The 27444-nt window shown below is 31.4% G+C and overlaps 3 protein-coding genes across 4 annotated transcripts; 1 reads left to right on the top strand and 2 right to left on the bottom strand.

Annotated features, from left to right (window-relative positions):
- Nucleotides 1–248: 248 nt before the first annotated feature.
- On the bottom strand, nt 249–4343 carry LOC126761576 (ADP-ribosylation factor GTPase-activating protein 2). Its single transcript, XM_050477880.1, has 7 exons — nt 3985–4343; nt 3493–3816; nt 3096–3242; nt 2811–2978; nt 2477–2754; nt 1090–1682; nt 249–1023 (listed from the first exon to the last, which is right to left on the bottom strand). The coding sequence occupies exons 1-7, from the start codon at nt 4063–4065 to the stop codon at nt 884–886; spliced, it is 1731 nt and encodes a 576-aa protein (XP_050333837.1). The 5' UTR covers nt 4066–4343; the 3' UTR covers nt 249–883.
- Nucleotides 4344–4508: 165 nt separating this feature from the next.
- LOC126761160 (uncharacterized) lies at nt 4509–6229 on the bottom strand. Of its 2 annotated transcripts, none has more exons than XM_050477116.1 (3): nt 5738–6229; nt 5524–5687; nt 4509–5463 (listed from the first exon to the last, which is right to left on the bottom strand). In XM_050477116.1, exons 1-3 carry the CDS (start codon nt 5968–5970, stop codon nt 4619–4621), a joined length of 1242 nt encoding a protein of 413 aa, XP_050333073.1. In that variant the 5' UTR covers nt 5971–6229; the 3' UTR covers nt 4509–4618. The 2 variants fall into 2 exon arrangements, with proteins under 2 accessions (XP_050333073.1, XP_050333074.1); XM_050477117.1 differs by having other exon boundaries at nt 5524–5676; nt 5738–5836.
- A 182-nt stretch (nt 6230–6411) lies between these two features.
- LOC126761159 (transmembrane protein 64) lies at nt 6412–26798 on the top strand. Its single transcript, XM_050477115.1, has 4 exons — nt 6412–8612; nt 14989–15112; nt 23895–24056; nt 25436–26798. The coding sequence occupies exons 1-4, from the start codon at nt 7609–7611 to the stop codon at nt 25550–25552; spliced, it is 1407 nt and encodes a 468-aa protein (XP_050333072.1). The 5' UTR covers nt 6412–7608; the 3' UTR covers nt 25553–26798.
- Nucleotides 26799–27444: the final 646 nt, after the last annotated feature.

Genomic DNA, 27444 nt, shown 5'->3' with positions numbered 1-27444 from the left:
AAAAAATTTAAATTTAAATTTAAAAAATATTTTTATCCGATTTCAAAAAAAAAAGAATATAAAAATTTAAAAGCCAATATTTTAAATTTAAAAAATATATATTTTTGAAGGTCACAATCAATAAGTTCAGTTACTATTCTAAACCGGCACATTTTTTTTTGGTTTCTATTACATCTAAACAATTGCTAATGGAATGTAAAGTTGCTGAAAAGCTAACGGTAAAAAAGTACAAGCTTAACAACATAAAATATTTGGAAATTTAAAACCTTTTTATTTATACAATTGATTATACATACATATTTCCACTTATTCCCTAATGGTGTTCTCTACAATGCGTTGTTAACCAGCTAAATACATACATACAATGAAAAAATAGCGCCAATTACTACTTCAGTAATGATAACAATCTTTAAAATAACGGTAAAAGCAACGGTTGTGATACAAAAGTTTAATATAACGGTAAAACGAGCGCGTAGATTTGTATACTTATATGAAAATAAGTAAACAGTTTCGGAAAAATCAGTAAGAGTGTATGGCAAAATAATTGGAAACAACTTCATGAGAATTATGAAAAACAACAACGTGAAATGGCGCAAAGCTAACTATACACGTGCCCTGCAGCGTTTGAATATCTTTGTTTCGTAAATTGAGTTGTGTGAGTTTATAATTTCTTTTCTGAATATTTATAGAAAACTATTTGCCTTGCTGTAGTTTATTTATTTTATATGCTTTTATTAGTTTTCTAGCAATTTTGTATGCCTATAATTGATTTATTTTTGTTTCCGTTGAATTTGAACAATAATATACGCTTTCAAATGCAATTATTAACTATGCATAGCAAATGGAAAGTGCGCCTAGATACAAAACGCAACAACACTTTCGATCAGTAGCCATATTTGTCTTGAATCGATGACATGACATCATTTGCAATCGAACTTAGGCGACCAGCAACCTTGTGCACACCTTGTCGCACGCTCTCTTTAACATCGTCCAAGTCGGGCGCTTGGAAAACCACAGCGGCGGCTATAATAAATAAACAAATTTTTATTTTTGTATGCATTTAATTGTTGCTGCTGCTTCTACACATACCGTCGCGCGATCCTTGCCCACGTACGCCATTGCCTTGTTCATTTCTGCCGAAGTACTCCGATGAGGATATGCTATCAGAGTTTTGAAAACGCGTCAGGTTGGCTTTCCTTCGCTCGCTTTTGCTCGGGTCATTAGCAAAAAACTGATCCGAACCGAAACCTTTAGCACTACCGAATTTCTGTTGTGCCGAAGTTTCATCGAAAGTCATGCTTTTGGATTTATTTGCAGTTTTCTGCGAGCTACTCTCGCTGCTCCGAGACGTTGTGCTCTTTGCAGGTGGCTTTTGCTTAGCATCACCATCAGCGCCAGCAAACATTGATGTAATATTGGAATGTCCACCACCAATCGGTTCAATTGCCTCAAAGCCCATCATTTCCAATTCACTTTTATCCAGTTTCGAACTTTTCACACCACCATTGCCACGCGCACCCACATTATCGATATATAAATGGCTCGAATAGTCACTTAGCACATTATCTATATCAGCCAATTCCTCATTACGGACAAAGTTAGACATTTTGGCCTGAGTCTTCGGTGCAGATGTTTGCTGTATGGTCTCCATGTCGCTAAGTGCTGAATGCGAAATATCCGACCTAAGGGTGAAATGTAATATTCACATGAAAATAGAAAAAAAATGTGGTTTGCCCCGTGAACTAAGATCTATTGTGCCCCCTTATCCGTCACAACAATTCACATAGGCCCAGCACACTGATAAATTTCACTGCTGGGTGCTTTTGAGACGATATGATTCTTATTCGGATGCATGGATCCCGTGCAATCTAGAATCAGATGTTCGAGAGTTGCGGAAATCGCGGTAGTTTGCGCATGAGGCTAGACCCATAGGTGCTTCTTTGAGCATGCAGTGACCAGTGTAAAATGCGACAAGTAGCCGAAATTTGTCTCTCAGGTAGCTGATTACACTCTAACACAGTCTAAAACCTAATGAGGCCATATCTGACGCATGCCTGTGAATTGTTCCCAATAATTTCACCTGCCTACTCTCTCCTCCTTGTGGAACCGGTCTTTAATAGTACTATTCTTGTGGCAGCTGTAGAACGAGCAAGCTTGTCAGCCAGTTCATTTCCAGCTATACCTTTGTGACCTGGCACCAAGATAAGGTAGACTCAATTGCGAGATGATAGGCTATTCAGCCGTTCTATACACTCCTACACCAATAGCGATTTAATCTCGTAAACTGAGATCACCTTAAGTGCCGCTTGACTATCCCCGACTAAAGGGATACTTTCATTGCGATAGTTGCGTTGGAGGTTTATCTCTACTCACTGACATATAGCAAAGACTCCTTCTTGGAATATGCTCGGAACACGTCCCATAGGTATGGAGAGTTAATAATAGTGCTATCCCTTATCAAAGTGAAATTGCCTACCCGCGCAAACTGAAACCCATTCCAAGACGCTCCATTTGCTTTGCCTTAGCTGGATCCACCGATTTTAGTTTCTCTTCCTCTCGTGTCTTTTGCAATGACAAATCCTTATATGCCAAACGCATGGTAGCCACTGATTCGATCTGCTCTTCAATAGTTTGTGGCTTATCGGATACTACTGGCGCCTCCTTGCATTGATTAGCTAGGTTTGCACGTTGTTCGATTTCAGCAAAATTCGTCTTTACTTTGGTAGCACCGAGGCCACCTTTGCGCGCGCCCAACTATAATTGAAAGACGTGAATTTAATATTGTTTTTAAGTGTAAAATATATACTTACACCAGATTTCTTTGGCTGTATCTTGCGCACACCTATTGAAGGTGCAACAGCCGGCGGTGGTACAACGGAATTTAGAAAATCTACACTCGGTGCACCTGCACTAATGTTTTCAGTGGATGCTTTGTCTTTAGAGAGCGTTGGAGTGGCAGTTTTGGTAATAATATCCAGCTGAAATTATAAAAAAAAACAGATGTTATAACAACAAAATAAAGGAATTGTAAAACTAAGATTAACATAACGAGTTAAACAAAGGCAGTGTGTGAACCATGCTTTGTTGGCACTTACCTTCACTTCCAGTTCACTGTTATTGTTGTCGAACAACGTTTTCTTATTGTTGTCATTAGTGCACTCAGCAAAGAAATCTTCTTCGGCATCAGTGGTGGTTTTTGACTCATTTCCATCGGCCTTATCTGCGGTATTCTCCAAATGTAACTACATATATGTGTGTGTGCAGGTACATTAAAGGCATGTGTGAAAAATTATGCCATTGTACAGAGGCAACAAGTTAGTAAATGTTACAAATAATGAAAATTCAAAGCGTTAACAAACAAAAGGATATTATTTAAATTCATTAAAACCGATGTCTTAATAACGCATAGCTTAACAATTACATTTTTAAAAATTAATGAAACTTTAAAAGTAAACAATCGAACTATTTCAACAATTAACGAATGCCACATACCTTTGTGCCGTGCACTTTCATAGCCTGTTGTGCCAAAGCTGCCAACTTGTCGCGATATAATTGAGCTGCACGCGAATTGTATTTTTGCTGGGCATCGGTGGTGTTACAGTTATGTTGACGGAAGAACTGTGCCGCATTTGCATTACCACCTAGTTGCATTTGACGTAGCTGCACCCAAGTCCAGTTAGTATCAAGGTTTGTTGAGCGTACAAAGGTTAAGTGGACACCCAAGTTGCGATGTACTGCAGAGCAATCGATGCATATAAAAATACCATACGTAACGGAAGACCAAGTGGGCGCCTTCGCCGAGCAATCAAAGCAAGCCTATTTGGAATTTTAATATTTTTTGTTTAGAATTGATTAGTTTAGAAAAAGCTTGTGTTGTATTGTTTTTCGAAGTCTCCAGACAAATTGTTGACAAACAGTCCTTTAACAGGTGCCATATAGCAGTGAATAGTTTTTTCCTACACTTGAGCAATGTTGAGTACTTACTTTATTGGCAGGTTGTGAACGTAGTCGATGAAAGACTGCTTCAATATCCTGTTTTGTAGGTCCTGCGCTTGAATTGGACATTATACTTTGTAGAATTGCACTTTTATTAATATTTGTATAAGCCTTTCTGCTAATTGATATTTGACAGCGTTCAGTTAAAGGAATTTACTAGAAAAGTATGTTTTTGTTGCGCTAAGGGCACTGCTCGACACTACCAGTAATACACTTAACAACTTTATTGGATTTTTATATCATTCCTACCCGTCGTGGCATGGAAACTTTAATATTTTTAGAGTTTTCTGCTTTGATTAAATTTTGACGTGTTTTTTCGATGAGAAAATGCAAGGAATTTCCAGAATTCCACGTTTATGACTTTTCTGTTCACTGGAAGCAGCTGTCAATTTGCAGTGCTGCCAAATTAGCAAATAGAGATGCAATGAAGAATGGAAAGAAATATGACGAAAGCAGAGAAATGTTGCTGAAAATGTTTACAAACATTAATTTAAAAAAATATTTTTAACAAATTTTTATTAACAATTTATATTTAAAATATGACGTTTTTTACTTCAGTTGTTTGTATGAATTTACAAACGATAATTACATTAGAAGGAACAATATAATTTAAGCGATCACATCAGTTTAAATGCTCTAATTCTGTTTTATTGCGATTGCGCGTCACAACAGCGATACTATCTGCATCTTGCAGAACTACCAAACGCATAAACGCTAGGTTCAGTAAAAGCGCTTGTCCCAAAAATTCACGTTGATAACGCTCTGACCGTGAAAACATATCACGATGTGCTAACGGAAATTGCACGTTGCGCCGGAAGGATACATCATTTGCCTTCTCATTTCCTACGTTTTCACTCTCATCATCAAATATTAATTCCGACACATTGTAATGGGTACGCATAAGCTGAAGTATAGTTTGCTCGGAAGACACACGTTCGGTGCCCACCAATTGGCTAAATAATCGTGCCGTCAAAAAGCGACGCACATAAAAAACATTTGGCCATGTTTCCTCTGTTTTTTTGTTGGCATCAGCTAAAATTTCGTGGCCATTTTTCAATGTTTCAGCATATCTGCCTCTTGTGCATAATGCATATGCCAGCACAGCTGTAACTTGTGATTTTTGTATGCTTATATTTTGCTGATCCACATTTCCTGGATTGCTGTTTATCGCCGTTTGAGGATTCTCGAAAATATAGCAATCCGCGTTTGGTATAAGATGATCTACATATAATAGTCGCTGTACTAAATCACCTAAATGAAGCTTTTTCTCTGTGATGTCGTGATGCTGCCAATGTGTCAAATTACATGGTGCATTTATGCTTTCGGATTCCGGTAGTTCCAAACGTGCCCAAGTTACGCTAGAAACACCAACACGTAAAGAAACACAGGAACGTAATATCGCACGATGTTCAGCATCTATGGTTGGTGTGATGAAACCAGCGGTGCGTCGACGTGCAGAAGGCGCCACTATTATTTAATACTTTTGAATTATCACCATTTATACAAGTTATGTATGGGCATACTAACCTTTACCCTCATCAACATGTCCCCCAAGCATACTTTTGTAGAATTTGTCGGCAATTCTCAAGCTAAAACCCTCTATTTGAAGTATATCTTCTAAACTCTGCAACGGTCCATTACGTTTTTTCCATGCCATTAATTTCACTGCACGTGTTTTAGCTATATCATAACTAATACAAATATTTAACTTATTCGTTCATAATATACTAAATGTATTTACTTCAAAAGCTCTGCATCTTTATTCACAATCGTAAGAATTTTGTCCTGCTGCTCTTTGGTATAGCTTTGAAGAGGATTTTTGCCGGTTGTCTGTTTTTTGGTGTCCAGAGATTGCGGTAGTACAGCATTCACATTGGCGCTCGTACTTTTTGAAATACTGAATGCATATGTTTGCGATTTATTAAGTTGTTTTATAGATTGTTTAACAAATTGGCACAAGCAATATTTAAACATTTTGCACTATATATTTCAAAAAACATTTGTGAAGAAAACAAGAGAAATAAGCATGCAAAAATCAGCTGATCGGTGATAGCGAATAACAGAGTTGCATTGGTAGCAATTTGATAATAACACTTATCGGCGCACATATACATTTAACTTATTTTTTATGATCTTCAAACTTTTGTTAATATTAAAATTTAACAAATTACATTTTCCATTTCTGTCGTCAATAAGTTATTAAATCTCATTATATACATATCTCTTGTAATAAATACCGTAGAGTATTTCTATGTGTTTCAAACCACCCTAAAACTTCTTTTTACGCAACACAATGAACACAACCTAATCAGCTGTTTTTGTTGTTTATATATTCCTATTCGCATGAAATAAAAAGCACAACAACAATAGCGAAGAAAGTCAAATTCAGTTGCTTGAATAAATCGAATGTGAGAGTATAATAAAAGCGGTTAAACTTTTGTAGTTAATAACAAGTAAAAGGGTCTTTCAATACGCCTAGCTTGCAAAAACAACAAAAATATATTGCAAATTGAAATAAGAAACTCATATTTATGTTGAGAGAGTTTTGTAATTGATATTTTGTTAAAAAGCAGCAAAATAAAGTACATAAAGGATCAAGATTGACAACGGCATCAAAAACGGAGATTATTTTGCGCAATTTTGGTGCATCCTTTGAGTGTTGCATTGTGCGTGTGTTTGGTTTATTATTAATGTATCCAAATCTACTGCAAGAGTATTGTGTGATTTTGAAATTAAAATAATTTTAAAGCTCCATTTGCCAGCTAAAATAAATTGTGCTATACGAAAAATTAATTTTGTAATAATTTACGTGTTACAGCATGCTTGTGTTTCGATGTAATTGACTCATTATAAAATCAATCTGAAGTTATAAGACGCAACTAAACTTGATACTTGAGTTGCTGTGATAATTGTCTTATAAACATAGAAATACAAAAGGCATGTGTGTGCATATTTATTTGCATATGTATGTGTTTATACGCTACTGCTGCATTCGCAAAAGAAAGTGAATTGAAAGTGTTTTCAGTGCTTCTTGGCTGTGCACAAATTGTGACGAAAGAAAAAGCGAAACAAAGGCTGTCGTGAAAAGCAAAACAAAAATACATAAAATAAATAAATAAAAAAAGTCAGGGACGTCTCCCATCGACGCAAAACGTACAGGCCTTCGCAGGCGCAAAGCAGATGGCAAGCCACAGACAGATACAACACAATACAAACATATTTACAAATAAATAAATATATAAACAACAAACGAGGTGTGCGCACCAACGGAGGCTGCGTATGGCTTTGCTTTGTGTATATGACAGCATTGCGCTAAATTGAGTGAAATATGAAAATTGACATGTTTTCGTTTTATAAATAAAACCAATTAGATGTCAGCATTTCGTATGAAACCGGCGCGGTATTTGAAGAATTCGTACAAACACATTTCTTTTCATAATTTTGCATGACATATTCTCTTCTTGCTCAGTTGAGTTGTTTTCAAAAAATAAATGCATAATTCACTACTCCATTTTGGCGTAAACATTCCAACATACAAATTTATATACATATGTATGTATGACCACATACATATAACCAAAAAATACACTAATTATCAAAAAAGAAACAAACATGAATGCGACCTTGAACTTTAACGCGATTACATCAAGTGGACGGCCACAATGGTCACTGCATCAGTCTAACAAAAACAGCAAATCGGCATACTACTGCGTACCACAAGTAGCCACCCACACCACAACAGCGACAACAAGCAGACATAATGCCCAAAGCGAAAGTGATAATGAAGAAAGAACGGAGAATGCATACGAGCGCACTAAAGATTCCTATACTTGTAACAGCACACCTACCCGCGCGCCGGCAAACTTCTTCGACGACGACCGTCTACTCTTAGAAAGTGCTTACCGGTCCAACGCCATCTATAATGCATTTCCGCCAAAGTCTTTGCATAAAAGTAACAGTTATAGCGGTAGCATACGCCCCAAAACGATCGTGCTCAAACAAAATTACCCCAATGGACGCATTGCTACTAGTCTAACGGACGATGAAATTGTCAGCAGCAGTTATAGAGGTATAGTGTATGCAGCGACCTCAACCAGTCTCGAACTCACCTCCAACACACTCAACAACTATGACAACGATGCGACCGTCGATCTTGACGACGAACACGATCTGCTTATGCCGCCAACTGCTAACGCCTTCGGCGGTGTTGACGCTAGCTATAGCAGCAGCGCAACCGGTACACGTCGCAATACACGTGGTGCGATTAAGGCGCGCAATCGTAATTGGTGTAGTCGAAAAATTGTCATTGGTTTCCTGCTGTTGCTGCTCGCCATTGTAGCATTTTTGTGTTTTGCCTACCTGACGCGCGATTACACAAAACAATTCCTGCTCTGGATCGAAATGCAAAACCCATGGGTTATAGTGTCGATACTGTTGGTCTCGTTTATGGTGGTCAGCTTTCCAATAATAGTGGGTTACTTTGTGCTGATGCTCACTTCCGGTTACCTGTTTGGCGCCATAAAGGGCATACTGATCATTATAACGGGCGCTAATGTGGGTATAGCCATTGTTCATTGGACTGTGCGTAGTTTCCGACATCGCATCCCAATTCATAAGTAAGTAATGGACCTTGAAACTATGTTTGATGTGTCTAGATTGTAAATTAATTTTCAATTAACGAAAACACCTTTGATCAGCACTTAAATAACATCATTTTGTTCAACGCGTTTGGAAAAAAAACACAAGAATTTTCAACCTAACATTTCATATACTTTATCGCTATAAAAATCGTTTTGATTGTCCAATATATTATATCAATAATGAATTAATATTTCTTTCACCACATTCAACCCTTATGTCATCATGCCAACACGCTATACTTTAGTTTTGTAATTCATCAAGTAATATAGCAATTGTTTACTATTTAATTACACACCACTTCAACAAGGAGTTTCCGTGACATTCAAAGTCGAGGACATCACCTTCAACAGCAGTTAACCATTAAATAAAAAATCCAATTGTAATGAATATTAGAGTAGTACGCGCGTGTGTTTACAACAATGTCAAGTTAGGACTTAGAATATTACCACAACTTTGTGAACTAATATGGAATTGTAGGACGTACAAATCGTTGGAAATGAAAGAAATAAAAAGAAAAAATTTTATTAAGTTTTACACAAACAAAAGATATTACTGATTAGTAATATTAGAGACAACTTTATTCGAACTAAGAGTCATAAAATACTTTCTAATGAAGGAAAAATCCTAATAGTTTTCGAATCTCTGTTCAATCTTTGTTTTGGCTTTACGACCGATATTTGAATTTATAGTAGCCCTAAAGTTTGAGCTGTTCTACCTCTCAACTAAAATTCATCACTTTTTCACTGAATAGATTTTCTCTGTCCAATTTTTATGGTTTTACAACCGAAATTTGTTTTTATCGTACCCAACAAGATTGATTTGTTCTACCTCTCAACTAAAATTCATCACTTTTTCACTGACATCCATTGGATTTAACGTGGATAGCTAACGTCGACGACCTAAACCCTGAGGGCGCAAGAGCACAGCGGACTCCACATAGTCAGTTCTCCCCGCATTTGAGTTTAAACCACAACCACCAAGAATTTCCCCGAAGGACCGACCTCGATGAGCAGATTGAAGCGAACTCCAAGTGCTTACTGCTCTCTGTGATACCAGAATCAAGTCTCTGGTCAGACCTTGTAGCCGAAGCTATTTCCGGTTGAGCACCCATTCAATGCATGACTGAAGGCACTTGTAGCTTAACTTCAAATGTCTTTAAATTAGTAGTCCGTCTATCTGTATATACGCGAACTGGTCCCCCTGTTTTTGAGATATCAACCATCAATTTTGTGCATATCCTTTTCGCTTCAACAAACTGCTCACTTGTCAGATTCGCTGAGTTTTTTTAGTTGACAAGGTGTCGTCACAAAATTTGGCATGGATTATTTTACAAGACAGCGTTATAATTTTCAAAGAAATTGCATAAATCGGACCACTATAGCGTATAGCCGCAATAGAAACTGGCCTATCAAAATCATGTCCTTGTATGGAAAACTTTTTTATTTGACGAGATATCTTATCGAAATTCGACTTCGATTATTTTCCAAGACAGCGCTATAATCTACGAAGATATCGTTCAAATCGGACCACTATAGCATGTAGCTGCCATAGAAACTGATCGATTAAACTCAACTCCTTGTATGAAAAAAAATTTTATTTGACGAGATATCTTCAGGAAATTCCTCATAGATTATTGTCCGAGGCAACGATACAATGTCTGAAGAAATTGTTCAAATCAAACCACTATAGCGTATAGCTGCCCTAGAAACTGGCCTATCAAAAGAGACTTGTATGAAATCTTTGTATTTGTGTAGGGTATTATAGCTTCGGTGCAGCCGAAGTTAACGTTTTCTATATTTAAATTGAATTTTAGTTGTTTTCAAACTTTATACTTTCAATTTTTATGTATATAATATTTTTCATGTGTACCTACTTATCGGCTCGCAAACGCTTAGATATCAAATAAAGCATTCTTCATTGTAGTCTTATGGTATTACATATGTATATTCATTAGTATCCATATATTTGCACACGTTTCATAGCAGTTGTTACCAAGCAGTTTCGTTAGTAACGTGCGTGCCATCCCCACACTTCCTCAGCGCCAGGTATTAAAGCGTACACACGCATGTTGTTTACCCCAGCGATTTGTCCGCTAAACGGTGTTATTGTTATGTCTGTCTGTCTGTATGTCTGTCAATTACGATCAACAAGAAATTAAATGAAATAAATAAGGTCTGCTGTAGCGGCTGTCGGCCGACCCTAACATCAAGCGCTAATGGGTGATTTTTACTCGGCATACGTCATATATTGTAGTACACAATAGAATTGGAAATCACCGCCGCCGGTACCTTTTTACAAATGTATGAATGCATTGAAATTGTATATTTTCCGTGTTGCCGACATCATCAATTAATCTATGCAAATGGGTAATAGTTTTGTATACTGTGTAGGTACACGCGCCTATTCCGCTATACTAGCGGGTCAAGCGCTTGAATTAACTGCTGACCCAGTTTCGAACTGAGTAATTGTACAATGCTTCAAACAAGCGCCTGTTTGAACCGGTGATAACTGCGATACAAGTTCAAAAGCTCGCACACATGCAGATCTTTTACTAGTAAACACAGCTAATATCATAAATTCCGGTTACCCTTACTGTAAATATCTGGTATGGATACTTTTTACCCACACATCATGTTCCCTAAATTTTGTATATAATTTTTTATACAATAATAAGCTCTTTGTACCTAAACTGCTTGTCAGTGTCATAAAAGCAAAATCGATAAGCTTTAGGTCTCATAAAACTGTTATCATCAATAGACTTCTGTTTATTGCGCTCACCTAGCACCTTCAATGGCCATATTTTACATTTATTGTGCCATTAAAAATATCAGAATTTGGTAGTCTACATTTCTACCACTTGATTGTTAAAGTATACTTAATCAAGTTATACTTAATCAAGACATTGTTGAAAGTCGCTCAACTACATATGATAGATCAGAGCTAACTTATAAAAGATAGTACAAATTCAAATTTCAAGCAATTTTGAAGAATAAAATTGTGGACGCCCCTGCTTCCATTGTCCACTTCTGATCTCCAATCGAAGAAGCTTTTCGCTGGGGCAATATGGCATAACGTACTCCTAGCTAGCGCATTCGTTGGATTTTTATGCACTCAGTAGTTCCATCCGTCGGACGGCTCTAAAAACCATCATCAATCAATATATGTATTTCTCGCTTCCTCATCGTCCACGTTTCTGCTCCGTATACCACCAGCGCATTCGTTGGATATTAATACACCTCACCGTGTATATAATATGTCGTCGAAGTGCTCGTAAAATTCGTGGTTCCATCCATCGGACGCCTCTTAAAGACCTAGCGAAGAACAATTCTCTCGAATACTCTAATACATTTCTCATCTTACTTTCTCATCGTCCACGTTTCTGCTCCCTATTATAGATCGGGAATGATAAGCGACTTATAGATCGTAATTTTTGTTGGTCGAGAGAGGGATCGGCTTCTTAATTGTAAATAGATCGCAAGATATCACCAGCTGTCAAGAGTTATTCTGCGCTTGATCTTCAGGCTTAGATTGTTGGTGGAAATTATGCTGGTTCCGAGACAAAGTTCTTCACTTTTTTTTCAAATTTAGAGCTACCAACAGTGACAGAGTTCCCATCATGCAAGGAGTCTTTGTGTGTGGCCCAGATACTTTATCTTGCTCTCGTTCATCACAAAACGAACCTCTTTCGGTTCTGTTTCTAGGCTGGAAAAGGCTGCGCTTGCTGCTCTACGTTTTTAATATCATCTGCTTACCCCGGTAGCATTGTCCTTTTATAGTAGACAGTGCCACTGCTGTTCAGGTTATCGGCGCGTAACACTTTTTCCAGCATTACTTTGAAGAAGTCGCATAAGAGGGTATCATCCTTAAGCCCACTTAGATTCGTTTACTCAATGTCTGATTAACAGCCATTTGTCAGTTAAGCTCTGGTTAAAAAAAGGGTTCCTAGTAGAAAAAAGGAGTATTGGTTAAGTTAACCAGAACTGAACTGATAGTTGTTACTAAACAGACATTGAGAAAACGGCCCTTAGTGTACCAGAAAAGCACAGAAGCACCTCTCTATGACGAGTGCTTTTCTATATTTATCTCTGCTTATCTAAATTGGTCTACATTTTCAATTATTGATTTACAATATTTTTAAACAGAACAAGTTGGTTATATTATGTAGAAATATATGTTGTTCGAGTACAGTAAACAGTTAGGTGATATATCACGATACTGTTGCTAATTTCGACACCCAAACAGCTTATTTAATGTTATCGTTCACCGTCAATTTACACACGCTTTCAGTTATAACAGCTTTTATCTCTATGTATTATATCTCTTGTTGTATTTACTTTGCGAATATGTGTGTGGAACCTGATAAAAAAAGGCACGCGATCAATCATTTCAGAAGTTAGCACTTGAAATAATGATTTAATCAGTTTATAAAATGACACACTGTGAAGAGGATGAACAATGCCAATGAAGTAATTGATTGTTTAAATATATTGTTGCTAATTATATAGCACTCTATACTTATATGATGAAATTTTATTTTCTATAATGAGGAAGCCTTAAAGAGTTATAGCCCTATCTTCAGAATTATTTGTCGGATCAATTTATACAATCGATATAAATATATGCAAAAACTCTATTTTTTGAGACTCTCAAGTAGAAAGTATAACCCCTTAAAATCGTATAAATCTTCTTCCTTTCTATTACACTAGTAAACACCCAAGCGATTTCGAGTTTTTTTTCACAAGTTGTCGCCCGTTCGAAACAGCATGTCCTTTCCTACTATTTTCAATCTAGATGAATCTCATTCCTACCACTATGGGGTAGTATTTGGAGTGTTAGAGTGTCTGTCTAAATTTTTTCAGTGTGCAGACGCTGTGTTTTCATTTGTCTTACTACGTCGTTCTATAGTACTTGTAGGTTCTCTTGTACTTCTGAGCTGCCTTCTTAGATCTTTTCGTTGTATTCGCATCTGCACAAACTACGGTCTTCCTGTCAGTCTAACCAATCAGAAAATTGCTTCTCCTTTTTCTATTCATTTGGTTTTCGGTTCTTAGGCTGATTCCTTGTTCAGAAGAATTGTCTACAACTACGATGTTACGACTGCCAGCAGTAATGCGGAAGCCAAGAAGTGTATATGCTGATTATTTATATAAATGATTGGGATAGTTAGTTGGTTTGGTTGATTCACTTTTACTCAGAAAAGTTTAGGTTAGCTTAGATGGTTAGACTGTTATGTGAAAGCACAGATCTGTATAAGAGTTTTATTTCTATTCCGCTTTTTCACCGGATGCCTAATCTGATAATCTGAGTGTTTTTGCCTTCATCTGGCAAAGTTGAAACTTTCGAGAAAGAAGCGTTGAAATGATTCGATCCTATATTCTTCTATTAGAAAAGCTTACTCTAAGTGCAAAGTTTTTAGAGCTATGATATGATTCAAAAGTTCCATGTCAGATACCTTGTCTCTGCCATCCATTAGATATATTACTAAAATTGTCTCCATTAAAATTATATAGGACTCCCTTTGTTGGATTTCCCAGGTTTCAATAGTGGCACCACTCTTCCGATTTTCCACACATCCGGACCATCCCTATTGATAGTCGCTGTATGTTAATATTTTAGCGAACTCATTTATTTATAAGAAACTACAAGAACCACAGATTGCCTCTGTTTTTAAACCACAAAAACACAGGAAACACTTGAAAAGTCAGCATGAAAATAAACAAATCAAAGCAGCTTTATTTCACCACGATTTCAAAGCATTTGAATTGCCGATTCATTAATTTTTCTTTTAGTTTCCGTATAAGTAAACAAATATTGTTTCAAAAAATCGAAAAAAAAATTTTACCTGAACTAAACTTCGCTTTTTATTCTATAAAAATATCTATTATACTTTTACTGTTTACATATCGTCGGCTAAAATGCAAAACAACAAATCATCAAAAATATCGAAATAATAATAATATACTAAAAAAATAAAAATAAAAAAAAATAAAAAAAATAAAATTGATTGCTTACGATTCACATCTTAAACACATATGTATGTGTAGCATTATATTTTCTGCTTCCGCTGTCATACATAACCAATATATAACCATTTTATAACCAATATATAACCAATAAATAACCATTTTATAAGCAATATATAACCATTTTATAACCAATGCATAACCATTTTATAACCAATATCTAACCACTTTACCACCAAAACTCAAATTTTGTTCCAATGCGAATGGTTCCTATTATATAACTTTTCCTTCACCTGTCAACTTATGAAAAGTGATGTTACGTTATTTTGCATTTTAGGTGACGATATACGCATGTTTTTATTACAACAATGTTCCATTAATTTTTCAGAATAATTAAAAATGAGACTGCACGCGCTATACTGCGCGTTATATCGGGACCAAAGGCATTCAGAGTCGTGCTCTTTACGCGCTTAACGCCCATTCCATTTGGCGTGCAAAATATGATTTTTGCGGTAAGTCAAGAGTTACTGCACCATTTTACAAAAACAAAAAAAAAAATAAAAATGCAAATATAAATACATGCACACACATTGTCGTACAAGAAACACGCCCAGAACCGCTAATAAATGTTCTTACTTTTTTTCTAACGATTGCCACACGCACGCACGCGAGTTGTGGGGGTTGTGGGCCAGCCGTTGGCAAATCAAACATCTGTAATTCTTGTAATTTCCATGCAGATAACTTTTTTTGCCTTCATACTTACAATGTCTGCATAGGTGTGTGTGTGTGCTTTTGCGGCTAGCCACAATTAAACATGTGTGCGCCATATAGAAATTATAAAAAATTATATGTTTGTATTGTTGTGTGTGCGTGTATGCGTTACTCGTGGCTATAATTTAGTGTTTTGTTTAATTTATAACAATAATTTTCGATTTTTCACTGCTTCTGCACAAAATTCATATTTAAACGCGAAACATATGCGCCCCATATTCTCATGATATATTTATAGATATATAAACAGACATACATACATATGGTATAAATATCTCTGGATATAGACCACGCTGTGGAGCAAAACAATGGCACTGAAGCGCTGTTTGCATTACTGCCAGTTGTGGCATAACATTAACACTTATAGTACTACGCACAGTTATTGAAAAATTTTTGAATAAAAAAATGAATAAATATAATTAGTATGATAAATACGTATTTTTTAAATATTAATAGGTAGGTTTTATTTTAAGAAAATAGTAAAAAAATTAAAAATTAAATATAAATTTAAAAATTTAGTTTTAAAACTGCTCCACTGTTTTTTTTAACGCTTAACTAGTCTCTAATTTTTTGAGATATCACTTTGAAATTTTGTACACACCCGTTTATGCCAATGAAGCGTCTCATTTGTCGGAACCGCTGTTATTGGACCACTATAGCATATAGCTGTCATACAAACTGAACGATCGAAAAAGAATTCTTGTATGAAAAACTTTTTAATTTGACGAGATATCATCATGAAATTTTGGCAGGAATTATTGTTGAAGCCAACGCTAAAATATCTAAATAAATTTTCCAAATCAGACTACTATAGCATATAGCTGTCATACAAACTAAACGATGAAAAAAGAATTATGTATCAAAAACTTTTTAACTTAACGATATATCATCATGAAATTTCGGCAGGAATTATTGTTGAAGGCAATGCTAAAATATCTAAATAAATTTTCCAGATCACCACTATAGCAAATAGCTGTCATAAAACTGAAATTTTAAATCAAATTCTTGTATAAAAAACTTTTTAATTTGACGGGATATCTTCACGAAATTTAGTATGGCTTGTTATCTAAAGCAACGCATAAATATCTAAAGAAATTTTTCAGATCGGAATACTATAGCATATATGATTGTATGACAGCAAACTAAACGATGAAAAAATAATTATGTATGAAAAACTTTTTAACTTAACGAGATATCATCACGAAATTTCGGCAGAGATTATTGTTGAAAGCAACGCTAAAATATTTAAAGAAATTTTCCAGTTCAGACCACTATAGCATATAGCTGTCATACAAACTGAACAATCCAAAACAAGTTCTTATATGGAAACTTTTTTATTTAACGAGATATCTTCACGAAATTTTGCAGGAATTTTTCTATCAAATAACGGTACGTTCGCAGAAGAAATTATTTAAATCGGACCACTATAGCATATAGCTGCCATACAAACTGCACTATCAAAATCAAGTTTTTGTATGAAAACTTCTTTGTTTTTATTTGTGTAGGGTATTATAGTTTCGTGACTACCGAAGTTGATGTGTTTTCTTGTTTTTTTTTTGCTTTTTTTAATATTGGAGAAACAGTTTTTTTTCAAATTTTTTTCATTTTCAAAACACTGCCACCATAATTTCAATTGAATTTATATGTCTCGCTCTTATCAGTAATTTAACACTGATTGTAGAAAATCATCAGTTCTCAACTGATCAACAATAAAAAGAAGCGTCAAATGATCAAACACACGAAAAAAGAATTCTCTAACGTATGCTTCGCGCATTTTTTTTTCGAGGTTAATAAAAGGCACTAAAAATGTATTTTTTAAAACAAGCAATAAAAATTTCTAGCTGAAGGCTGTGAGTATATTGTTATTGTTTTCCCCCGATACCACACATATAAAAAAGTATATGTACATATATGTATATGTATATTGTACAAAATTGTTGATAAAAATAAATTTCTATACCAATTTCTTTCAATTAATGCATATGGACCATTTTATTGTGTTGTTTATTTGAAATTTATTTTGCATATCAAGTGCTAATTGTTTATAGCTCATACTCGTTTGTATAGTATATGTACAGATATCGACGTCAACTGCAACCTCTTCATCTGCATACATACATAAATATTCAAATATACAAGTATTGTTTATAAACAATAAATTTCCGTGTGGTTGCAGGCAACTTTTTCGTTTCTCTTCCAAAGACAGTGAATTGACTTGTCTTTTATTGCAGTGCAGTCATAAGTTTTTACAACAGTGTAGGGCGGTTACATAAATGTATAAATACAAGTATATACTTTTGAAAAATATCAAATATTCTTTTAAGCGCGTGTTATAAATAAATTTAATCGATTTATTTTCCAATCTATTTTCGAATGTTGGATATCTAGTCTCAAATATAGAAAATAAATTGAAAATTCTAAAATTTTAAGATTGTTCAAAAAATTGTTGGATATCTAGTCTCAAATATAGAAAATAAATTGAAAATTTTAAAATTATTTAAAATTTTTGCAAGATTTTTAAAATTTTTCAAAGAATTTTCAAGCTCTCAAACACCAGAAGATCGTAAAAAGCTTTAAAAATATTTTAAAAATATCGCAGATAAAACATATTTAAGGTGTTTTCTAAAATACATTTTTTTTAATAATTTCTTTTATATTTAAAAAAAATTTTAGAGACATAAAATCTTTTCAATTTTTTTTTAAGAATTTGCCAAAGAGTTACAAAAAAAGAAAAAACAATTATTATAAAAAACTTGAAAAATATCAAAAATCTTAAGCTTTTGCTAATATTATATGTATTTATCATGCAGAATTCCTCAATATTTTACAAAATTTTAAAGATTTAAATATTCAAAAGTTTAAAGACTTTTCAAATTTATTAAAATTAAAAAAAAAATAATAATTTTAAAAAGTTTTGAAATTTTTTAAAAATTTACAGTAGCTTAAATTTATAACAAAACCGCAAAAAAATTTGAAATATGTCAAAAATCGTAGTAATATTCTCTTGATTAGAGTCGAAATTTTTAAGATTATTCAAAATTTGTAAGATTTTTCAAGAAAAAAAATTTTCAAATATTTTTAATATTTTTCTAAATTTTTTAAAACTAGTTTAATTTGATAGCAAATAATATTATATTAATTAGATGTCGTTTTTAAAATTTTTCTAAAAAACAATTTCAAAAAATTTTCAAAATTTTTTTAAAATACATAGTTCAATTGGATAGCAAAAACGTTAAAAAAAAACATTTTAAAAAACTATAATCTTGATTAGAGTCGAAATTTTCAATATTTTCCAAATTTTCCTAAAAAAAAATGTTTCAAAAACTTAACTGATTATTTTTATTTTTTTTTTTTTTCAATTTAAAGCAGTTAAATTTGATAGTAAAAACGTATAATCAAACTTGAAAAATGTCAAATTAATTAGATGTCTCAATATTTTACAAAATTTTAAAGATTTAAATATTCAAAAGTTTTAAGACTTTTCAAATTTATTAAAATTAAAAAAAAAATAATTTTCAAAATATTTTCGATTTTTTTTCAAATTTTTTTTTTAAATTCACAGTAGTTCAAATGTATAACAAAAACGTAAAAAACTTGGAAAAAATCAAAAATCGTAGTAATATTGTCTTGATTAGAGTCGAAATTTTTAAGATTTTTCAAAGAAAAAAATTTTCAAATATTTTTAATATTTTTCAAAATTTTTTAAAACTAGTTTAATTTGATAGCAAATAATATTATATTAATTAGATGTGGTTTTCAAAATTTTTCTAAAAAACAATTTCAAAAAATTTTCAAAATTTTTTTTAAATACATTGTGCAATTGAATAGCAGAAACGTTAAAAAAACATTTTAAAAAACTATTATCTTGATTAGAGTCGAAATTTTCAATATTTTCCAAATTTTCCTAAGAAAAAATGTTTCAAAAACTTAACTAATGATTTTTATTTTTTTTTTTCAATTTAAAGTAGTTAAATTTGATAGCAAAAACGTATAAACAAACTTGAAAAATGTCAATATTAATTAGATGTCGAGCGAAATTTTCAACATTTTTCAGATTTTTCAAAGTTTGCAAGATTTTTCTAAGAATAACAAATTGAAAAAATTTTAAAAAATTTTCAAATTTTTTTTAAATTAGTTCAATTAGATAACAAAAACGTTAAAAAAACTGAAAATTTTCAAAAATTGGTAACAATATTAGATTTGTGAAATGTTTAGAAAATTTGGAAAATTTTCGAAACAGATTTTTAAAACTTTTCTTCGAAAAAAATTTCAAAAAATTTTCCAGATTTAATTTTAATTTTCAAAAATTGTAATAATATTATTTTAGATGTGTTGAAAAATATTCAGAAATTTAATTTAATTTAAAATTTTTCTGAGATTTTCAAAACTTTTACAAAATTTTTTCAGGATTTTTAAAATTCTAAGAAAAAAAATTCCAAAAATTATCCATATTACTCAATAATTTTTTCTAAAATTTTCAAGATTTTTCAAAAATTTCTAAATAAAAAAAATTTCAATATTTTTTGTAAAACTTGAATACAGCTCAATTTGAGAGCAAATCCGCCTAGAAATGTATGGAATTTTTTTTAAACAATATCTTGCACATTCAGAAAGTTATAGTTCATAAAGTCTTTACAGGTAAAGTTTTACTTCGTTTTTAATTTTTTCAGATTTTTCAAAACTTCTGAAAGTTTATAGTTCATTACCTATGTAAGTCTTTAAAGGAAGTTTTTCTAAATTTTTAATTCAGGTTTTTATAAAAAAATTAACAAGACAACAAACGCTAGTCGTAAGTCATATAATTTTAAAGGCACTAAACTTTATTTTAGTGAAAATTGTAAAAAAATATTCCAAAATTGCAAAGTTAAAGACAATTTTTACGAGTTTTTAACTAAGGTTCTATAAATGTTTTCAAAACCTTAAAGTCTGCTTTATCAGAATTTTATCATTTATATATTAGAATAATGGAATTTTAATATTGGCATAATGGCTTACATAGCTCATTACGTTTTATAATATTGGTACAGCAACAATAAAAGCAAATGCTTTGCAAATTAAAAAAAAAATCGTTTCAGAAACTTAGCAATCGTGTAACATTGTTAGGATTTATATTATACTTTGATATGAACGTGACGGTATGAGTAGTTTGAAACTCATTAGCCAAGAATTCAGCCAATATAGAGCAATTAGGATATATGTACATATTCGTGTATGTATATGTACATATGTATGTGTATAATTATATCTGCATATACTAAGTTTTTAAACGAAATCGATTACAGTTGGAAGTTTTACTTGTAACACTCACAATTAGCTAACTTTCCTCCTCAATAATAGTCGAATGTGAATATTTAATACTTGTATATATATGTACGTGCCATTGTAGTTGTGTTTCTCCATGTCATAAGTTGCCGCTCGACTAATGATTATTGCATTATAACCTAAGTACTGTATTTACTGCAATTAAATTATCATTAGATATGCAAACAGCCCGCAATCAGAAAGTATTGTCCTACAATCACACACTCACACATACAAAATAAATATGCGATTTAAATTTGTCAAACTCGTTTTACTATATTTGAAATCTGGATTGTTGCTATCCCCAAAACGTGCTAAGAAAATAAGTAAACTCAAGTTGTGCGACAATTGCGTAAATAAACAACTAAGCGGGGAGCGGATGAGTGCAGTGAGCCGTGTGCCTTATCGCTGGCTTACTTAGTAACTCTACTTGCAATTTACGCTCCGCTGATTACTTAAGAAATTTTTGCGCAGGAAAAACGAGCTTTAACTTTATCTATTTTGAAATTAAAGTTGACGCCATCAAATAATTGCGGGCTTACATATGTATATGTATGTATAGTACGTATATAGATAAATGGATATAAGTATTTAAAAAAATCGATATTTCATTTATTTTTGGCCACGAGCAAGGCATTCATTTCACTTAACGCGAACAGTAAAAGAAAAGTAATGAATTTGAAAATTTTATGGCTTAAGTAAAGTATGTGTTGATGTCAACAACGTGCGATATTTGTATAATACCATATGTATACAAGAATAATGGCGTGGCAGTATGCAGAGTTCATGAAAACTTTACTTCGTGTATGGAAAACTTTTTTATTTGAAGAGATATCTTCATGAAATTCGGCATAAATTTTTTATCAAGCCAGCGCTATGATCTCCGAAGAAATTTTTCAGATTGGATTACTATATCATATAGCTGCCATACAAACTGAACGTTCAAAATCACGTTTTTCTACTTATGGAAAACTTGGTTAATTGTGAAGACTGTTAGCTTCAGTGCTACCAAAGTCAACGTTTTTTTCTTCTTTAGACTTTGCATGCGGAAAGGGCAATTAGCACAACTATTTCCTTAATTTTAAATAATTGACTTTTACTATATTTAGAACATTTGTGCTTATCGGGAACACAAAGTAATGAATTTACTTTAATTTTATTACTTTTAGTTAATTCGTTTAAAGTACATTCTTTTTTATTTAGTTTATTTTTCAAAATTGTTTATATTTTTATTTATTTTTTTTTATTTTAAAATGTTTTTCGGTAAATGTTTTTATTGCTTAATTTGTACATCATATTTTTATGGTTTTTTAAATTTGTTTATTTTTCTATTTTATTTTTTCATTTTTTCATTTTATTTTTTTTTGTTAAGTTTCTTTTTTATTTGTACATAAATTTTTTATTTTGTTTTAAATTTTTTTATTTCCAAAATTGTTTATATTTTTATTTTATTTAAAGTTTTTTTTTGTAAATCTTTTAATTTTTTGTTTTGAACATAGATTTAATTTATTATACTTTTTTTATTTTGCTTTATATATTTTTTTATTTCAAAAATATTTTACATTTTTATTTTAGTTCTTTATTTAAAGTTTTTTTGTAATTTTTTTGCATTGTACATAATTTTTTTATTTTGTTTTCTTAAATTTTTTTTTTAATTTATGTTTTTTTTTTAATTTTATCTAAAAATTGTATCTGTATAAATTTATTTATTGAAGTTCACCATTTTCGTTTTTGTAAAAATAATATTTTTTATATAAAATAAAGTATTTTTTTGGTAAAATATTAATTTTAAATTTATTTACTTTTAGTAAATTTTCCAACAAATACTTTATTATATTTTTCCAAAAGCTATTTTTATTTTTTTTTTTCTAGAAATTAGCTTCTAAACTTTTTATCAAAAAAAAAACATTCTTTATAATAAATTATTATATATTTGAACTTTTTATTTTATTTAATTTTAAGTAAAAATTTTTTGGAAAAATTTGTTTGTTTTTACTTTTTTTAATTTTATCCACACATTTTTTTTATAGAAATTTCTTTATTGCAGTTTTGCATTTTTTTTGGAAAAATTACAATTTTTTCTAAGAAAATTATATTTTTTTAAATATTTTTTTGTGCAAAAGTTCATTTTAAATTTATTTTATATGCGATTCGACTTTTATGATTTAGTATATGTGTTTTCCAAATTTTTTTCTAAATTTTATTTTTTCCCCAGAAACTATGTAGCTTCTAAACTTTTTATCAAAAATGTGCATTCTTTTTGTAAAAATTTAAATTTTTTCTGTATAATAATTAATTTTTTATTTAATTTTTTTTATTTGTAAATTTTTTTTGTTTTTATATTTTTTTTTATTTTTATATATGTTTATTTTTTGAATTTATTTTCTTTTTCTAAAAATTATAGTATATATTTTTTGTTTTTATCAAAAATTGCATTCGTTTTGTAAAAATATCAAATTTCTTCTATATAATAATTAATTATTTATTTAATTTTTTTTATTTTTATTAAATAATTTTATTTGCATAAATTTTTTTATTTACATGTATATATAAATTCTTTAATTTTATTTGTATACAGTTTTTTATATTATAATATATTATATTTTTTTAATTTTACTAAAAGTTTTATTTATATAATTATTTAGTTTTATTTTTCAATTCAAATTTTTTTATAAAAATTTTATTTATATATTTTCCCGAATTTTCTTGTCTAAAGTTTTTTTTTTAATTTTTTTCTTTTTGTAAAAATTTTAAATTTTTTTAAGTTATTAAACATTTCCATTCGTTTCGTAAAAATGCCAATTTTTCTCCGCAAATAATTTATTATTTTTAATTTTGTTATTATTATAATTTATTATACTATCGCAGCGACTGTAAATGACAAGCAAAAAATAATTACAATTCTTTGTGTTGCCATAAACAACCTTTGCATACTAATTTTCGGTGACAAATAAGTTAGATAGTGTGTGTGTTTGTCTGAGCGTATGTGCTGTGCCATTGACTATACCGCCTTTTTTGCAATTATCAGTGGTAAAATGTTTGTTTTTTTTTTGTCGGTTGTATCGGTAGATTTTTGTGTTTCATTTTCGTTTTGTGCCTAGTTATGGCAACAACATGCGATACAAACAAGTTCTTGCTACAATCAGCTGCAAACCGCTTATTCGTGCAATTTTCTGAACTAATTACCGTTATTTACATTTTTGAAATATTTACTTAATTTAGGTCAGTACAATTAACCCACGTGTCTATCACACGGCCTCACTTATAGGACTGCTGCCGGCGCAGATTATCAACGCGTATTTGGGCTCAACTTTGCGTTCAATGCAGGAAGTGCTGAGCAACCATGGCACGGCGGTGACAGGCTACATCAGTTTCGGACTGGAGGTGAGAATTTTCAAGTTACTTTTATATATTTAATTAAACTGTTTATAATTTTAGCGGCAAGGTTGAGTTACACTAAACACGTTTTGTTTATAAGTCTTAACTCAGTCTGATTGTTAGGCTAAATGACCGATTTGAAATCAAAATTATTCCATGATATAAAGCCATTAGCATTTTTATTGCTTCAATGCCTAATAAGATACATGTTTACATATACATATGTTTTTATATGTATGTATTTTTGCATATATGATTATTTAGTGGTATAATAGTATATGGTCCTGCACCGTGAATCGTTCTCAAATATCAATTATTGCATATTTTCATGCAAACATTGTTCCCAAAGTTTTATATCAAGGCAGTTGTAAATCTTATATTATCTTCTCATTGATAAGTTAAATTTTAAACCACAATAAGCCAGCACATACATATACATACATATGGCATATTTTTGCGATAAAAATTTTATACATTATACTCTGTGGCAAGCACGAGCCCCACAGTCGGCATTCACAAATTTTTTTGGTTTAAAAAACAAATCCATTTGAAGCAGCTGGATCAACATTGTTTACACAACATTTTTATACAAACAAATTGGCACGATGCTAAGTATTTTAATCTATATGTACATATGCATGCAAAGTAATAAATCTAAATCTTTAATGCCTGCTTATCTGGCAGACACTCTAACCAATTACACTTTGTAAGGCCAATTTGTCGAAATCAGGCAAGTGCAGTGCCCCTGAAACACATTAAATTTATAAAATTTATGAATTTTCTTAACGCTTGATGAAATTCGCAATATTTTGTTTTAATTTTTCTGTAAAATAATTTCTCTAGTACTTTTCTTGCATTGTATTTATTTACTGAGGTAAACAAAACAGTTTGAGAACTCAATGCAAACCAAACTGTTGTTCCGACTGCATATTGGTTGCGCCTGAAACTATGCTATTCAAACTGTTAGCACAGCACTGCCGTTGAAAGAAAAATTTATGAATTAATATGAATATTATTAAATAATTAAAAAATAAATGTGAATATAAAAAATGAAATTTTGTCTGTAAATGTGTTTTGTCTGTAAAAAATGTGTGAATATTAAAATATTAAACATAAAAAAATATTAAAAAAAAAATTATTTAAATATGAAAATTAAAAAAATATGTGTGTATATAAAAAATATTTAAAAAAATATAAAAAATGTATCTATTTAAATAAAAAAAATATAAAAATTAAAAATTTAATATAAAAAATAAAAAAACAGTTATTAGAGGAATTTAAATTCTTAATTTTCTATAATTTTTTTATATATAAACTATATTTTTTCTCAACAATTGCCATTAAAACCACTCGCTAACTAATACCGCTCTTCTCTCCACTCTCAGGTCATTTGCGGTGTAACGCTCATGGTTTGGGTAATACAAAAAGCGCGCAAGGAATTGGCTCAAACTCTACTCTCCGAAGTCAGCAACGATGGCAAACTGATCGAAATCGATGTGTGATTCTTGTACCATTTCAAGTACAAACCAGCGGCATGTTAGTGTGCGCTTCTAGGGCCGTCGAGCAGTATTCACTTTGCAATATGAATAATCACTAAATGCTCAAATCAAGCTCGAAAACCAAGGCTGGCTATTGCCAGCTGTAGGATATGACTATTACATACTTCCTGTAAACGTTTGTGAAAACGTTAAACGCTCACTATTATATACATACATACAAATGAAAGACTATTTTATAAAAAAAGAATTGCTCTCTTATTTTGAAAAGCAAATTATTTATGTAGAATTTTTTTTTCGTTTTAGTTCGTAAAAACATACTTATGAAAATTTTTATATTATACAAAAAAATTATAATTAGTAATAAAAAAATAAATATACGAGCATATTTTGTATATTTCGACGTAAAGCCAAATTAATGTTGTGTATTTGTAAAAATAATCGTGTTATATAATTTTGTAAATAAAAATGATATAACAATAATATATTAAATAGTAAATAATCGTACTTGATACAGCATTAAATCTGCATTGAAGACAAGTATTAGCGAAAATGTATGCTTAATACATTATGTTTAGCTATTTATATATTTTTAAAATTAATTTTTCATAAGAAAATGCGCTTAAATCTTTTTGATTGATTGCATTTTTTGTATTTTTTACAAACAATGCAATAAATTTCGTATTTAAATAAATAAGTAGCATTTAAAAAAATTATATTTTATCTATTAGTCTATTTAGTTGGCATTGTAATACTTTTTTGAATTTGAAAAACTGTCACACTCGCTTTTAAGCTATCTCTAAAAACAGTCTGAGTTTATGAAAAAACAACCAAACTGTGCCTATACCTTACATATATGAATAAATAGAATATAATTTTAGCATTTTCTGCGCTTTGAAAAATAGTTTAAAAAATTTTTATTTTCTAATTTTTTGCATTTGTATTTTTCCTTATTATTATTAACGATTTTCTTAGCTGCCAAAATGACACGTGATCATAGTTTCAGCTGCATATCAACAGACATACATATGTACATATATTTGTAAATATGTAAGTTTAATTATTATATCCAATATTTATATGGAAAGTGTTTAGTCAAGGTCGAAGCTGTTGTTAGATTCATAAAGCGTTTTTGTAATGGAAAATAATATATTCGAATGTACATGTTTTATATTCTAAGTTGTAGAATTAATAGAAATATATGTGAAATCTTGTCAGCCTAATAAAAATATGTATTTCTTAACCACAATTATATTTTCGCAATGTTTTATTAATTTATATTTTCATACACAAAATCACTGTTACCAGAAAATAATTTTTAGAGCAGCCGCATCCCGAGAAGCCGAGCAATACAAAGCAGCAAAAAAGGAGCTGAAGCACACCATCGATGATAGCAAAAAGAAAAAGTACGAGGAACTACGCGTGGATAATAACAAAAACTCTTGGGGACTTGGGTATAAAATATTAATGAAAAAAACTCGGTGCTCAAGCAAAGCCACCTGACTTAACCGCTGTCAAAATGGATCACATCGTAAAAGCAATGTTACCCACACATGAAAAAAGGACTAGTGATCCAAAACAGACTCTAAGATTTCCGCAGCTTCTCCAGTTTACCCTCGAAGAGCTGCAACTAGCCACGGGCAAGCTCAAGGCCAACAAATCACCCGGCCCGGACGGGATTCCAGCAAAAATCCTAAAAAAAATCCCAGCAGAGCGACCAGCACAAGGATTCATTTTAGTCCCAGACTTATGGAACATGAGGTGCGACGCTATACTAAAACTTGGCTACGCGGATGACATTGCAGCTGTAAACACAGCACGAGACACTAATCTTCTATATTTTTTAATTTCAATAAAAAATTCGTATACATTATTATGTAAAAAAGTTAAAAAAAAAT

The sequence above is a fragment of the Bactrocera neohumeralis genome, chromosome 6 (genome assembly GCF_024586455.1).
Source record: "Bactrocera neohumeralis isolate Rockhampton chromosome 6, APGP_CSIRO_Bneo_wtdbg2-racon-allhic-juicebox.fasta_v2, whole genome shotgun sequence".
NCBI lineage: Eukaryota > Metazoa > Arthropoda > Insecta > Diptera > Tephritidae > Bactrocera > Bactrocera neohumeralis.
This window is presented reverse-complemented; position numbering and strand designations above follow the sequence as displayed.

Bases quoted from the DNA above. Each gene is read 5' to 3' on its own strand.
- LOC126761576 (XM_050477880.1), bottom strand. From the start codon at position 4,065: ATGTCCAATTCAAGCGCAGGACCTACAAAACAGGATATTGAAGCAGTC. The intron at 2,979-3,095 runs GTAAGTGCCAAC...TTATAATTTCAG, and splicing joins ACAGTGAACTGGAAGTGAAG to CTGGATATTATTACCAAAAC. The intron at 2,755-2,810 runs GTAAGTATATAT...TTTCAATTATAG, and splicing joins TACAGCCAAAGAAATCTGGT to TTGGGCGCGCGCAAAGGTGG.
- LOC126761160 (XM_050477116.1), bottom strand. From the start codon at position 5,970: ATGTTTAAATATTGCTTGTGCCAATTTGTTAAACAATCTATAAAACAA. The intron at 5,688-5,737 runs GTAAATACATTT...TATTTGTATTAG, and splicing joins AAAGATGCAGAGCTTTTGAA to TTATGATATAGCTAAAACAC. The intron at 5,464-5,523 runs GTTAGTATGCCC...ATTAAATAATAG, and splicing joins ACATGTTGATGAGGGTAAAG to TGGCGCCTTCTGCACGTCGA.
- LOC126761159 (XM_050477115.1), top strand. From the start codon at position 7,609: ATGAATGCGACCTTGAACTTTAACGCGATTACATCAAGTGGACGGCCA. The intron at 15,113-23,894 runs GTAAGTCAAGAG...TACTTAATTTAG, and splicing joins TGCAAAATATGATTTTTGCG to GTCAGTACAATTAACCCACG. The intron at 24,057-25,435 runs GTGAGAATTTTC...CTCCACTCTCAG, and splicing joins ACATCAGTTTCGGACTGGAG to GTCATTTGCGGTGTAACGCT.